The sequence below is a fragment of the Gavialis gangeticus genome, unplaced genomic scaffold (assembly GCF_001723915.1).
Source record: "Gavialis gangeticus isolate Ggan-Ray unplaced genomic scaffold, GavGan_comp1, whole genome shotgun sequence".
NCBI lineage: Eukaryota > Metazoa > Chordata > Crocodylia > Gavialidae > Gavialis > Gavialis gangeticus.
Window position 1 is genome coordinate 21449237 of NW_017729002.1, and position 13765 is coordinate 21463001.

The 13765-nt window shown below is 51.0% G+C and overlaps 2 protein-coding genes across 5 annotated transcripts in view; both read right to left on the reverse strand.

Annotated features, from left to right (window-relative positions):
* Positions 1-245, reverse strand: part of CUNH8orf33 (chromosome unknown C8orf33 homolog) — a 25327-nt gene extending 25082 nt beyond the window's left edge. Inside the window, exon 1 of one of the 2 annotated variants that reach the window (XM_019507645.1) lies at positions 109-245. The gene's annotated coding sequence lies outside the window, so the exon portion shown is untranslated. The remainder of the gene's footprint in view (positions 1-108) is intronic. The other variant, XM_019507642.1, reaches the window with a different exon arrangement.
* The window catches only part of AMDHD2 (amidohydrolase domain containing 2), a 20037-nt gene extending 7176 nt beyond the window's left edge, over positions 1-12861 (reverse strand). Inside the window, exons 1-12 of one of the 3 annotated variants that reach the window (XR_002095693.1) lie at positions 12764-12861; positions 11109-11215; positions 10387-10523; positions 9843-9982; positions 9154-9208; positions 8185-8397; positions 6558-6646; positions 6018-6162; positions 4830-4937; positions 4001-4069; positions 3236-3337; positions 1497-2632 (exon numbers count right to left, since the gene is read on the reverse strand). Coding sequence is in view for 2 of the 3 variants with exons in the window: in XM_019507646.1 (XP_019363191.1) it covers positions 2544-2632; positions 3236-3337; positions 4001-4069; positions 4830-4937; positions 6018-6162; positions 6558-6646; positions 8185-8397; positions 9154-9208; positions 9843-9982; positions 10387-10523; positions 11109-11191 (1230 nt within the window). In the remaining variant the exon portion in view is untranslated. Of the gene's footprint in view, positions 1-739; positions 2633-3235; positions 3338-4000; positions 4070-4829; positions 4938-6017; positions 6163-6557; positions 6647-8184; positions 8398-9153; positions 9209-9842; positions 9983-10386; positions 10524-11108; positions 11216-12603; positions 12740-12763 lie in introns of those variants that run through there. The other 2 variants (XM_019507646.1, XM_019507647.1) reach the window with 2 other exon arrangements.
* Between the last annotated feature and the right edge of the window lie 904 nt (positions 12862-13765).

Genomic DNA, 13765 nt, shown 5'->3' on the forward strand with positions numbered 1-13765 from the left:
CGGGCAACGCCACCCGCTGCAGCCCCGGCCCTCCTCCTGCCTTCAGCGAAGAGCCACCCACGCCCGACCGGCCTCTGCGGCCTTGGGACTGGAATAAAAGCCACTTACCGCGGCGCCGAGACGGCAGAGCCAGCGGGCAGCTCTTCCCCTTCACTCCGCTGAGGTGAATGGGGAATGCCAGGCGGCTTCCTTCCGTGCTTTAAAATTAAAGCAGCGCAGAAACGTCTGCCAAGCAGAGGCCTAATTCCGGGAAAGCGCCTGCACCTCTGCCGCTTGTTCCTCCCACCCACCCTTGCCAAAGGAAAAAAAAAGCCACTTGTCCACAGCGGATTCAGTTTCCCAGTGGGTTTTCCCTCACACAGACGCTAAACACAAGCCCTAGGTGAAGGCAATGTCCACACCTAACCTAATACTGCCCTCCACTGTCAAATACCAAATCCCACCACATCATTTGGAATATATTCATCCCCAGTTCAACAAACTACCCTCTATCAAGTGCACCACAAAGGAGACAGCCCATGTTCCAACATGCAGCCTTAAATCCAGCTGTTAAATGTCCCATTTTGGTATGTGACATACCACGAACGTAGGTGGAACAGAAGGCATGGGCGAGTTTCAACAATACATATATAAAGGTATGTTTGAACCTGCATACTGGATAAGCTATCCCAACCATGCTGTAAGCAGATTTCCTTTTGAGCATTCAGTTTTTTGGGTAGGGAGAAAAAACGCTAAGAGATTAAGTGAAATGTGTTTTTAAAATGAAGGTCTGTCTGAAATAGTTTTTCTCCTAGCATTCCCTTGATTTTTGGGCAGCAACCCCATGGTTGTCAGAAGTTCTGTTAGCGAGTCCTGTACTGCCAGATCAAGCAATATTTCACAGCACGATATTTGATGTCTCTTTCAAACGTTGCAGTCTTGGAGGTTTTAGTTTTTGCTGACCTAGGCACCAGATGCTAGACACTTTCCAGAGCTGTCAGTCATTCCAGCAGGGGTTATAATTGTCCTGAAGGCTCTTTCAAGCATTGTTCTCAGAAGTTTAAAAAAGGTACTGGAAGCTTTTACATGGAAGAACAAACCCAGCTGAACTCTTTCAGACTTTAGGGGCTCTATATCACCTTTAAACTTGGTAAGGCTCATCATATTTCTTTAAGTCTCATCTCTACCAAAATTCTGATGGACCAGACGCTTCTTGGACATCATTTCTGACCTTAGTCACAAGGCATTTCAGACATTTTCTTGGCCATAAATTCTAAATCAAGATCAGACTTGGGCTGGAAATTATTTCACAGCCTTAATTAGGGAGAGCTGTTAAGTGGCAGAAAGCTGTTTGACAAATCCTTGAGGGGATGATAATGAATATGGGAATAATGAACAGATGAACAACCATCTTAAAAGGGGCCTAATTCCACAGAGACTCTGGGGTATAAACCATGAAAGACCCCACCATCCTGATAGGCACAGTGGCTTGCAATTGTCTCTCTGCCATTTCCAACACATTCTGGACAGCAAAAGCATCTCATAGCTGGCACCAGGAAACTAAGAGGCAATGCAAAATCCTCTAGGGAAGCTGTATGTTAAGATACTGATGGGCATATATATCAGACCCTGTCAGATCCATTTTGCACGTGTGCATGGTTTAAGAACTTTGCTTTCTGTTGCAGGAAGTTGTCCATGAAGGCAACAGAGGCCACCTGAAATGAACTCAATGCCCAAGCAGAAGGAAGGCACAAGGGGCCAGGGATGCCTTGTTTTTCTGGATTTGGAGTACAGCATTGAGGCCTGCTCCCAGGGGGAAACCTGCCCTGCAGCATGACACCCTAGACACTGCATCTGTCCCAAGACCAAAAGTGCATGGGTGGAGGTACTGCTCTGGGTAACAGGTGAGCAAAAGCATGATGGGACCTTGGAGCCCCTGGATGACAGTGCAAGGCAGAGGCACTGTCTCCTCCACAGGCTTACAATTAACTCCTGAGCTTCCACCAGAGCAGTTTTACACAGGGCAGAGGAACTTTTAGAAAAGAGCTGCACCTTAGGAACCAAGTGCTCTTGTGTGGGGGACTGCCACAGGGAGAGATCAAGGCAGTGTGAGGGACAGAAATGGCTTTAGCTCCTGGGAGCAGGTGTGTGCACTGGATCTGACTGATAAGTACACAGGGCTGTGCAGTTTCAGACTGGCACAGGACAGTGCTGGCAGCCACTATGGAACTCGGCTCAGGTGTTCCAGGAAGGACAGCTGCCCCATCTTTCCAGCTGGTCCATTGCGTGATGATCCCTGCCATGCTCACCTTTGTCAGCAAAGCACTGATGAACTCATTGCAGGCATGGCTGGCGACTGGAAGCAGCAGCTGCTCTAGAATGAACAGCTCTTTGGTGCTAGATTCCTTCAAGGAAAGCCCCAAATAGGACTTTAAAAAAAATGTCGCATTTGGAGGGAGAGGGCGATGCAGCTGCCAGGACCCAGTGACCAAGACACCTGGAAGAGCCAACGGTTGGCACTAGGGCTGTGGGGAGCAAAGCCAAGGCCAGGCGAGTCTCTGGTTTCATACAGTAAAGGAGTCCTGTCTCCAGACTTGCTCACCTGCGATGTATGTGGCTTGGACATGCAGGCTGTCATCCAGCATCAGGAAATCTGCAGACAGCCAGGAAAGCAAACAGTAGTCAGAGTGGCAGCCAACTGGGAAGAATGCCCTCCATTAGCAGGAGCTGGGATGGCAAAGGACTGGATTCTAGCAGAGTCCCACTAAGGATTTGCCATGAGGACTGCAAGGGTCCCAGTTTACAATTAAAACATGTAACCCAAGCAGAAGACCTGCTCCAGGCAACTGAACAAACATGGGGTGCTGGAAGTGCCTACAGTCACCTCTGGCTTCCAACCTGCCACAGGGATCTGATGGTACAAGAATAATTAGCTCAGAAAATAGATATCAAAGAACCAATAGGTCCCCCATTCCCATGGAGGAATGACAGAGCATCCTGCTACTGAGCTTTTGCCAAAAGAAGCCAACACAGGAAAGTCACAGCTGTGCCAGCCCCATCCTACCTCCCAATAAAGAGGAGGTGTAGTAGAAGCACTGACAGTGGTGCAGTTTGCACCTATGCCTTTCTCAGGTCCTTCTACAAGGACCAGAACAGGGGACAAGGAGCTCATGTCTGTCTGGTCCCAGCCTCACCCATCAGGAGGTACTGCAGCAGCTGGTTGGGAGGAGCTATCACCCTTCCCTCATATCCATACCTGCATCTGAATCATAGTCCAGGGTCCCCTTTTTGTGTTCAATTCCTAGGAGTTGGGCTGGGTGGAAAGATGCAGCCTCCAGTGCTGTCTCCACCGTGCACCCTTGGGAAGAGAGAGAGAGAGACAGAAGCTAAATGCAGACTTCTCCTCTGGGGAGCACCTCCCATGCATCCCAGCCTGTGGAGCCCTTCAGTGGAACAGCAACAGGCTGACTGAAGCAGGACTCTGCAAGACACTGACAGCCGCAGGGCTGCTGGTGGCTGCCCAGCCCTGGACTGAAACTAAAGCCAGTTGGACCTATGCAGTGTCCCAGACTCTCCCAAAGGTATCCCCAGCATTCTGCTTCAGTTCCCATTACAGGCTGCAGTCACGCTATGACACTTTGCTGAGCTGTCAGGGATGAAAGAAGCCTGCAGGTGAGCAAGATTACTGCAGGCCCTGCTATCTAACCATTACTGGAATGGGGCTGGGAGAAGGAGATCCCATCAGTGGGGCCTGTAGGAGTAAGGAGCAGTTGGGGGCAGGGTTCTTTGCTTTCAGTCCCCATAAAGCCTACTGTCTGTCCCTGATAAAGTGCAGCCATGCCTGCCAGTGGACTTGGGACCAGCCAGGGGCTGGAAACTGACAATGTATCTAATTTCATCTAAGGTGCTGAACACCCTTTGACCAGCCAAAGAGACCTTTGCCTTGGAAAAGGTGGCAACAGTAGGAAGCAGCTTTCTCCACCCCAAAGTCCACAAGTAGCAACAAAGAGCCTGGGCTTACCTGTAGCTTCTAGGAAGTGTCGAACACATGTATCCATGGTTGCTACGCTGCCACTCAGGGTCTTTGTCCCTGTGGGGGACAAGGAGAAAAGATAGGAAACTGAGCAGATCCACCTGCCATTTAAACACAAGGAAGGGAGCATACATGAGTCCTAGCACAACCCACTGGGGTTAAAAATCCAAGGAGTGGATTTTTATGAGGGCTTTCAAACCTCATTTCAAGCCAGCAGAAATTTTGGCTCCAGGGAAGGCCAGGGAGGGCAGTGGGTGTGAGAGAGCTGGATTGAGGGGCTATGGCAGAGCTGGAGAAGGGGGCTAGACAGATGACTAACTGTTTGGGATGTGTTACTGGAACTAGGCAGGGGAAAAAGCATACTCAGCCCCTCTTGCCTCAGTGCAGCAGGCTCTCATGGGCACTAGGATCCTGGGAAAGAGCAGGGTTTTTAAACCAAAGAATGGAATGAAATGGTCCTTATTATCTTACTCAGTGGGAGTCCCTCCCCTTACAATCACAGGGAAGGCTGCTCAGAGCAGCCCCAGTCAAGATGTGAAAACTAAGCAAATGATGTCTTCTTGAGCCTTTTCCCACAGGAGGTGCCCGACTTCCTCAGGCGGGGCCTCCATGGAGCCTCTCAGTGCAATTCCTTGGAAAGCAAGGAAGAAAGCAGTAGAAAGCAAAGCAAAACAACAGAGCCCTCTGGACAGGAAGGGAAACCAAATACTCTTCCTCACAGCACCACCAGTCTTCCTGGGGTTAATGCGCACAGGGCTCACATCTGCTCTGCAGCCCATGGGGCTGTTGGGAGTGCTGCAGGAGGAAGAGCACTCACCTGCAATGTAGGTGTTCAGCCCATCTATCTCAATCACCTGCTGGCCCAGGGTGTGCCTTCCTGGAGCCAGTCCCATTCCAGCGATGGCATCTGTCACCAGCACCATGCCTGAGGAAAACAAGGAGTAGCTCCTGTTACCTCTACAGCTGCTTATATCATACCCCACATGAACAAATCCTGGTCATACCACTCTCTGGGATATCTAATAGCAGCAGTTGGAGAGACTTATGAAACAGCCAGAATGATGCACGCTTGCAGAGCAGATGCTAATAAACTGGAACACATGGCAGGTGTCTTCTCAGAGCTGCCATACCATATTGGTGCAGCTCAGGACTACAAGTGAGTAGGAAGAAGAACAAGGACACTGCACAGGGCAAGAGGTCTGGGTGAGAGGATCAGGCCATGGGCTGGGTCATTCATAGACTAAAGGGAAGCCACAGACTGAAATGTAAACTCGGAAGTGAGGATGATGGGGAAGGTTGGGGGAACTGAAGAGCAGCACTAGACTGGACTTTGTGGGAACATGGATAAATAGGAATCATTTGTTACTCTGCTGGAGAAGGATATAGGACTAATGTCCTTGGAGTCAGAGCCCGTAGTCTGTTCACAGAACAGGCTGACAGCTTAAGATTCACTCTTTGCTCCACCTTGGGGAGGTCACCTCCACAAGAAAAGCCAGAGCCATTCTTCTGATATCACTACTGTAAGGTTGATGTGGGTGATGTGTGACACTGACACCCATTTACTGGGAGACAGAGGCAGCCCTGACTCATTTCACAGAAGGGGTGTCTACTGGATCCACTGCAGGAATCACTACTCAACAGGGAGACAGCCTCAGGAAGCCAGCTAATCCCAGTCCCAACCCCATACAGTACTTGGGCAGCTGCAGCAATCACTTGCAAGGAAATATCAACAAAGCAACTCAGGTGTATTAAGCTTCTTTCAATGGAAACAGAGGAGCTGCCAGCAGCATGTGCCACAGCTTGAGAGTCAACATCAGAGGCCATTGAAGCACTGTTCTAGATTGAGTTGAGGGCCTCAGATATGCATGACTCTTAAGTAACGGTAACCTGTCCAGCACCACTGGAGGAGGATACCGTATTTGGCAAGAAGGTCAGTTCCTACAGACCCAGTGTTCTGGGAGAAGGTGCTGTACTGTGCAGACAGGAGGGGACTACAGGGACACACCTTTGGGATGGGCACGATGTGCGATCCTCAGAGCAGCGGGGTTGGTGTGGATGCCATCCGATATCATGCCATAGAACACCCTCCGACCGGTGGGGATCTTGTCACTCGTTAGCAGCCCAACAATCCCAGGGTCTCGATGGTGGAACTGGGCAAGGGGAAAGGAGAGAGAGAGAGATGGTGGTTACCTTGCAGAAAAACATAGGTGGCCAGCTCCCTACAGTTAGGCGTGCTGCCATGACAGCCACAGTTGGACATGAGTGAAGAGGGGAAGTGAGTCTGCTGAGTCTCCAGTCAGCGAGGGGCTCTGTCTCCTATATGTAGCTGGGGTACAGAGAGGCTGGCAAGCCTGCTATGGCCTTTGGCTAAGAGACCCATGTCCTTTAGCTCAGGCAGCAGAGTCTTCTGTTTAGATGTAGAGATCATGTTTAATTCCCACAGACAGGGCATAGCACATGGGAGACAAGAATAAGTCCCAAGGGAAGCACGACAGAGAGAAAAGGAGCAAGGAAGGTGATGACACCCCCTTCCCCAGCTACTTACAGGTAACATGGCATTGAACAAGTGAGTAATAAAGGTAGCACCATGCTGGACAGCTTCCTCTGCCTGAGAGAGATTTGCCACAGAGTGACCTGTGAATAAAGAGTGCCACATGAAATCTCAGACTGCTTTCTCCTCTTTCCATTGACTTCCAAGAGGAAGGTGTGCTTATTTCACAAGCTGCAAGTTTGCTCTGATGCTCCAGTGTTGGAAAGCCACCTGGTGTACAGCTGAGAACTGGACAATGGACTCTCCAATGCGAACTGGAGAATTACACCTAAATATGCCTAGAGGCACTGGAGGCTGAGATGAATTTGGGTCAATACTGCAGAGTAACAGACACATGCTGCTTGGCTTCCAGGGACTTCAATGAAGGATTCTGATTTTTGGTCAGGTTAGGGCCATAGAAGGACGTGCTCTCCTGGTGTCTGTTTTTAGGAACTATTACTCAAAAACTGAGTTGTTGTTTGTTTGTTTTGGGGGTTTTTGCGGGGGAAGAAAGGGGGTGTGTGTGAAGAAAGAGTGGGGGAAGGAGAGAGAAGATGATATTTTCTGGATATTTTCTTTGATGAAGGCTGCGGGGTAGTGAGCACTGCATTCAATCACAGTTCTGTTACAAACCCTTATTTTAAGTGGCTCAATTTCAGCACTTGAGGGCATCTAAAATAGCTGGTTTGATCTCAGCTCAAAGAGGAAAATGTGGGGGAAACATCAGCAAAATCCAGCTAGCTCAAAGTGCAAGAGTTTGGCTTCCACTTTGAAATGACACTGTCCTAAGTTCTGCAAAGAGGTTAGGATGCACATCAAAAAGGTGGAGTTTCAAGAATCCCTGCTTGGTACTGTCTGGGAGCCTGACTTCCTTTAGGTACCTCAAGCTATATGCCCAAAATCCACTCACCTTGGATGTTTTAGTATTTCTGTGAACAATTTCATATGGTTGGCCTCACTTAGGGCCTTCAAGGAAAAACATGGATCAAATTCTGTCCCTAGATACAGACCCCCATCCCTTTGCTCAGTTCCAAATTGCTCATTCATGTGGGAGTGAATCTGGCTGTTCATGACAGAACTTTAAAACACTGCCACTATAAATGCAGAGTGAGCTACTCCCAACTAGTTGGGAACTGTGCTGCTGTTTGTGGCTATGCAGCCATCTAAAGACAGAAGAGCACTGCTGATATTTACAGAAAAGTTCTGATACTGCTATTTCAATGCAGACCTCCAGAGCTGCGCAGGATTTTGACTTAGCACAGCTACACAAATAAGGAAAGGAAGCAGAGGGATTTTTTCTTTGTCTTTAGGGAGAGAGAAGGGAAGAATTTGGAGAGGGAAATCAAATACTAAAGGCTTCAATTCATGCCCTATAATAGGGACTACTCAAGTACCACTTTAAATCAGGAAATGCATCTGGTAAAGGAGAAAGCTTTCTGTATTGCACTCAGAATGAACCAGCCCAGTTAGCAAAGGCAGTTCATTTGTGTTAAATTTTGCTATCAACATCAGTGTACTTTCACCCAGGTATTGACCAGTGCTACAGAGTGAGTGATGCCCAGGATTTGCAATGTAAATAGTACATATTAGGATCTTCAGGGACCTTCTGGACCTGCACTCCCACTCCGTGACTGAGCCTTACCCAGCGAGACACAGATGCCTCGTTTAGTGAGTTCTTCGATAACCTCACCACTCCTCTTCATCTCGGGGGCCAGAGTGACAATCCGGATGCAGTCTAGGGCCCCATAGGTGGCAAGCAGGTCCTGGAAGGCTCCTGACTCAAAGGTGCGAAGGCAGTGCTCTGGATGAGCCCCTTTCTTCTCCCTACTTATAAAAGGCCCCTCCAGATGGGCTCCTGCCCAAGGGAAAGGATTTAAGAACAGCCATAATTATTCCTGCTCTCTGAACACACAAAAATAAAGCACCCATTGTGGTATCCTGACCCAGCCATAACACCACCCTCCTAGATGGCTTTGAGAATGAAGCAGGCAGCTGCAGGGCTGGATAAAAGTCAAGGCTCTCCCCCCTCTCCCTGTATTAGTCATAAAACTATCATCTTTACTCTCCTGGCTCTGGCCTCTCCAAAGTCACCATGCTGCCCCCATTTCCTGCTTTCTACTCCACACAAAGTTTACAATAACTGAGATTTGAGGAAAATACCAAGGCCAATGAAAGGTGACTCTTCCCCAGGTGACTTACCCTAGGTTTCAGATAGGGCTGACCCTGGGGTGCCTGGGTGGTCCACCCCTTAAAAATGAGGGTCTCTAATGGCTGTACTCCATAAGAAGAGAGAGATAGCATCACTACCGGCATAGCCAACCTGCTGACTTTGGGCCACACACTATCAGCAGGGTCATTTTCTCATTGTTTTGAAGCAGTCTGGAGGACCGTGGTAACTTGCATATCCCAACGGAGATCTCCAGGAGCCCTGGCCATTTCATTTCTGGCCTCCCCAAAACACGGTGCTTCAGGCCTCTGTCAGCCATGGTCAGTGTTTTCCATAAGAGTTCGCCTCTGCAGTGGTCTCCACCTGCTGCAGAGGCAAGAAGCCCTATACAGCGGGGAGACTACTGGGAAAGAGTACTAGGAGGTGATTTTGCTGTTTACTTACCCAGGACACCTGCTCCGTGGGCTCCTCCATTTCTTACGCTGATCTGAGGAAGAACCTAGCAGAAAGGGACCTGTTAGAAACCTCACAGACATGGTACCCCTCCTGCTTGTAGGAAGGTCCCTAGTCAAGGCCCATGGGTATGGGTATAGAAGAGAATGATTTTGCCCCTGCTATTCCAGGGCAGGGTGAGAGGGAACTGTTCCTCAGTGGAATGGTGCCACCTAGCACAGAGCTGCTCTTTTGCTGTGTAAAGCTTTCAACAGCAATCCTGACAGTGGGAAAACCTGACATGGCTAATGTTAGGAAAAACCTTGATCTTCAGAAAAGACCCTCCCCAGAGCCCCCTTGCTTCAGTCTTCCAGTGCCTTGCCCTCACTATACTCCCAAAGAGACCATCATGTGTCACTAACAACATATCCCTCAGAGCAGGCAGATCTCAGTCCCCATTTGCTTTTGTCAGCTGCCTGAAGGGACCCTAGGAATGCTACTGTGTCAGCTGTCTGAAGGTTAAGACCAAGTGACTCAGGTCTAGAGTCCAGCTCCTCCCATCCATGCCACATCCCAACAGGCAGCTGCCAGCCCAGGTCCCACATGCCACCACTTTCCCAGAGGTTGAGGTATAATGGGCTGGGGCTGACCCAGCTTCAGCCTCCTACACTATGGGAGCTAGCTCCATGGTCTCCCCGTACCTTGTGGTAGACCGATGGGGGGGAGGTCACCAGGGTGGGGCAGAAGGAGGTCACTCCATGGGAGAGAATCTTCTGACTAACCAGGTTGATCCCTGATTTGAAGTCATCAGTAGCTAGGGAGAAATCCACCCCAAAGCCTCCTGGATCATAAAGAAAATGAGGACATAGAATTTACCTTGTTAGGCCACTCTGTGTACAGCTGGCATATCTACCTCTGGCAGTGCCCAGCACTGGACAGCCAGAGTAGACCTTGTTGAAAACTGCATGTTGTTTAACCCAAGTCCTGTCAGTAGGAGAAGGATGAGAGGAGATGATAGAAGAAAGGAACCCCTGACACACATGCCTGATGGATACCAGTCACAAGAGAGAGGGACTCCTTCTGCCACCATGAGAACAGTAATCTGCTGCGGGTCTGAGGCCTGCACTGGAACAGCAGGACAGTCAGCATTGAAGGCCAGAGCTTAGGTGTAGCCACTAGGGAGAGGCTACTGGAGTCAACTCCAAGTAAGATGTCATCAAACTGACCCACCTTACAATGTCTTACCATTGATCTGCACATCGATAAATCCGGGAGCAATGATGCTATCCTTACAATCCAGCTGAATATCAGCAAACCCCTTCTCATCGAAGAAGAGCTTTTCTGGGTTGAGGATCTTCCCTTCTCTCACCCACAGGTCCTCCCTAAAAATATAGCCATGCATGTAATAGATCTACCATCACTCCTAAGAGCAGAGAGGGCCCAAACAGTGATCATTCTCTGGCAGTGGTTTTGGACATCAGATGGGCCATTCCTATATCCCTGGAGCCAAAGCCCCAGGTATATTATGGACAGTGGAGGCAAGAACAACTCAGCACCAAGCATGCTCTCCCCTGGGAACTGTCATCCTCAGAAGGTTCCTATCCTGCCAGGCCAGTGCCACCAACATCTATATTTTTCTATTTAGCGGGTCAGGAACCCATTGGGTTCTTTCTCCCTGCAGGGAAAGAATGCAGAAAGAGCATAGTGCAGATGAAATGATGATGACAGGAGTCTTCTCCTCTTCTAATGGGCTGCTGCATAGGTAACTCAGCATATGTGTCTTCTACAGGTCTTAGGATGTAATAAGAATCTGGGAGTCCCAAGATTAGCGTTCTGTTTTGCCATGCAAGAGACCTGGGTCCAGCTCCTGGAACTTTCCTCCTCTAAGCAGCAGTTCTCTGGGGTCCAACATCACTTTTCCCAGGCACTCGACAGACACAAATAGGCAAACCATGCTGCACACTCACCTCTGCAATTGGTTATTTCTCAATATCCGGCAGTTTGTGAACTGGAAGATTGGGGCATCTGAGACAGACTTATTGGATGGCATTGTTGGTGCTCTGAGTGACTGGACCTGAAATAGAGAAAGGGAATGATGCTGAGGGCAGGTTACTCCCAAAACACTTCATAGGGACACATATGAAAGAATGAGAAAGGAAAGATGAGGTCTGGGATTCAGATCTTGATATGATTCTTGCATTTGTTAGTGGAAGATGAGAAAAAAATGTGGCTTTTCAAAGAAGGAAGCATAGAAAATGAGAGTACAGGAGACAGAAATCAGACAAATGAGGTAGGGATGTTCATCTGTGTGGGTACAACACCTAGTACAAGCTGATAAGAGGCATGCATGCAAATGGGAGTGATGCAAATGGTGGCATGGTGGTATAAGGGACGGAGCTGGAAATTAAAGGAGAAAACCTGAGTGGAGGGAGAAAAAAAAAGGTGAAAAAGCAAGGAGAAAGAACTTGAATTCGTGAATGTCATCTGTTCAGGGTCCCCCAATTCGCTGTACTTCCCTGGAGCAGGCCCTGTAAGTCAGTAGGGCTGGGCACAGGAGCAAAGTTTTGCCCGCATGAAGCAGCTTGCAGGACTGATGTGTAAGACTGGCAGAGCAGGGGTGGGGAAGGCTGCTACTTGGGAGCCCTAGAGCTTCTGTTCCCAATCCAGCTATTGCTGCTGGATTCTCAAGTTAGAGATTTGCAGAAAGACAAGACCACCCAACCCAAACACTGCCAAACCCTACATGACAGCTGGCTGGGAGGCCCCAACATATTTCAAGCATTTTCCTGAGGAAAAGAAGTTTGAAGTTGCTTCCAACTAAGCAGGGACCTTTGCACCAGCAGTCACCCTCCACCTCTCTAGCAGCAATGGGGCAGGGAGAAGAGGAGCCAGGGGAAAGGAAGAACCTTTAGGTCACAGCACACTATTTCAAACAGCCACAGTGCAGCTAAGGACAACGGACTGCTCCCAGCTGCCATTACAGCACCCACCAGTGGCTGCCCAGAGCTTTATGTTAACACAACACGGACTAGTAGGGTGGGAGGGGACTGTAGGTCTACTCCAAGCGCTCCAGGTAGGATCATCCCTGACTGCACCATACAATCAAGTGTGCTCTTACAAACGTGCGGGGCAGAGGCTCCCCACCCCTCTGCGGAGCCGGGGCCAAGGCGCCCCGACAACTCGGGTATCATTTTGGTCCTGGGGAATTTAAAGCAACCCATTTAGCCGCGCTTGAAATGAACTCTGCGGGGCCGACCCCAAAGCCACGGGTGTCAAAGGGCATCTTTTCACCGGCTGCCGCGAGCTGCAGGAGGGAAGCGACCGGCGCTGCCGGGTGCAAGCCCTGCGGGTGTGGGCGGGGGCTGCGGGCAGGATCCTCTGAGGGGCTCAGAGCCGAGACGCCGCTGGGAGCCAGGAGCCGGAGCCTGAGCGGCGGCGCGGCCCCCTCCTGCCCGCGCTCACCTCGGCCGCGGCAGGACCGGATCCGCCGGCAGCCTCCGCCCGGCCGGCGCTGCGCCGGGGCACAGGGTAGACCCCGGAGAGACGGGCCCGCCGCGGGGCTCTGCGAGAGGCTCGGAGCCAGGCGGGCCGGAGCAGCTCGGGCAGCGGGTCCTGGCCTTACCGGGCTCCGCTACCCGTTCCGCTGCCGCAGCGGCGGGGCAGTTCCTGGTCACGTGAGACCGCTCAAATGACGGGAGGGGGAGGGGCGTCCCCGGCGGGAGCACGTGACCGGCCCCAGGGCGTCGCCATGATGGGAAGGGCGGGGGCTGCGACCGCCATTTTGGGGAGGTCGCCCCAGCCGGGCCAATGGGGGGCGGCGCGGCTGCGGGCTTCGTAGCCCTGGCAGGAGCTGGGTTGCGCATGCGTGCTGTGCAGCGGGCGGGGTCGCCGGCTGGAGCCGCTTCAGTCCTGTGGGCTGCGGGGTACCGCATTTTCTCGTGTGGGGGACGTTTCTTTCCCGCAACGTTTTGCTTTCCAAGGCTGAGCGCGGCCCTCAGCACCGCGGCTGGATCCTGCCGGCGACGCCCGCCTGGCTGTGCGGGCGGGGCGGAGGCCGCGCGCTTCCTCTGCACTGCAGCCATTTCCCTTCTCGTGGGCTCTCGCCCGGCTCCAGCAGCGCTTCTCAGCCCGGGGTCATGACCCGAAAGTGGGTGGGAAGAATATATCTGAATGAAAGGGCCTCGAACAAGCTTCAAATGGATTCTCCTTTAAAGGAGAGAAAGGGAGACAGGCGGGTTTCCCCTCGTAGGCAGGCCGGCCGCAGAGGTCCCCCTGCAAGGGGCTGCGGCAGGAGGAGGGCTGTCAGGTGCGGGCAACACATGCATGTGCACAACCACAACACCCTGCCCCTGTGCAAGATGAAGTTTCGTTTCTACCTAAGAGAACTTCTGCAATCCTCGAACTCTCTTCTGCCTGAAGAAGGGTGCTTGGACCTGAAAGCTTGCGAAGAAGCCATGGAGTTTAGGTTAGCCACGGGAGTCAAGAACAGTAAGAAGTCCTTCTTTAGCTATGTAGGCAGTAGAAGGAAAACAAATGGAAGTGCGGGACCGCTGTAACACCTCGGGGCACCTGGTAACTGAGGTTTAGGAAAAAATAACTGAATACCCACTTTGCTTTGGTATTT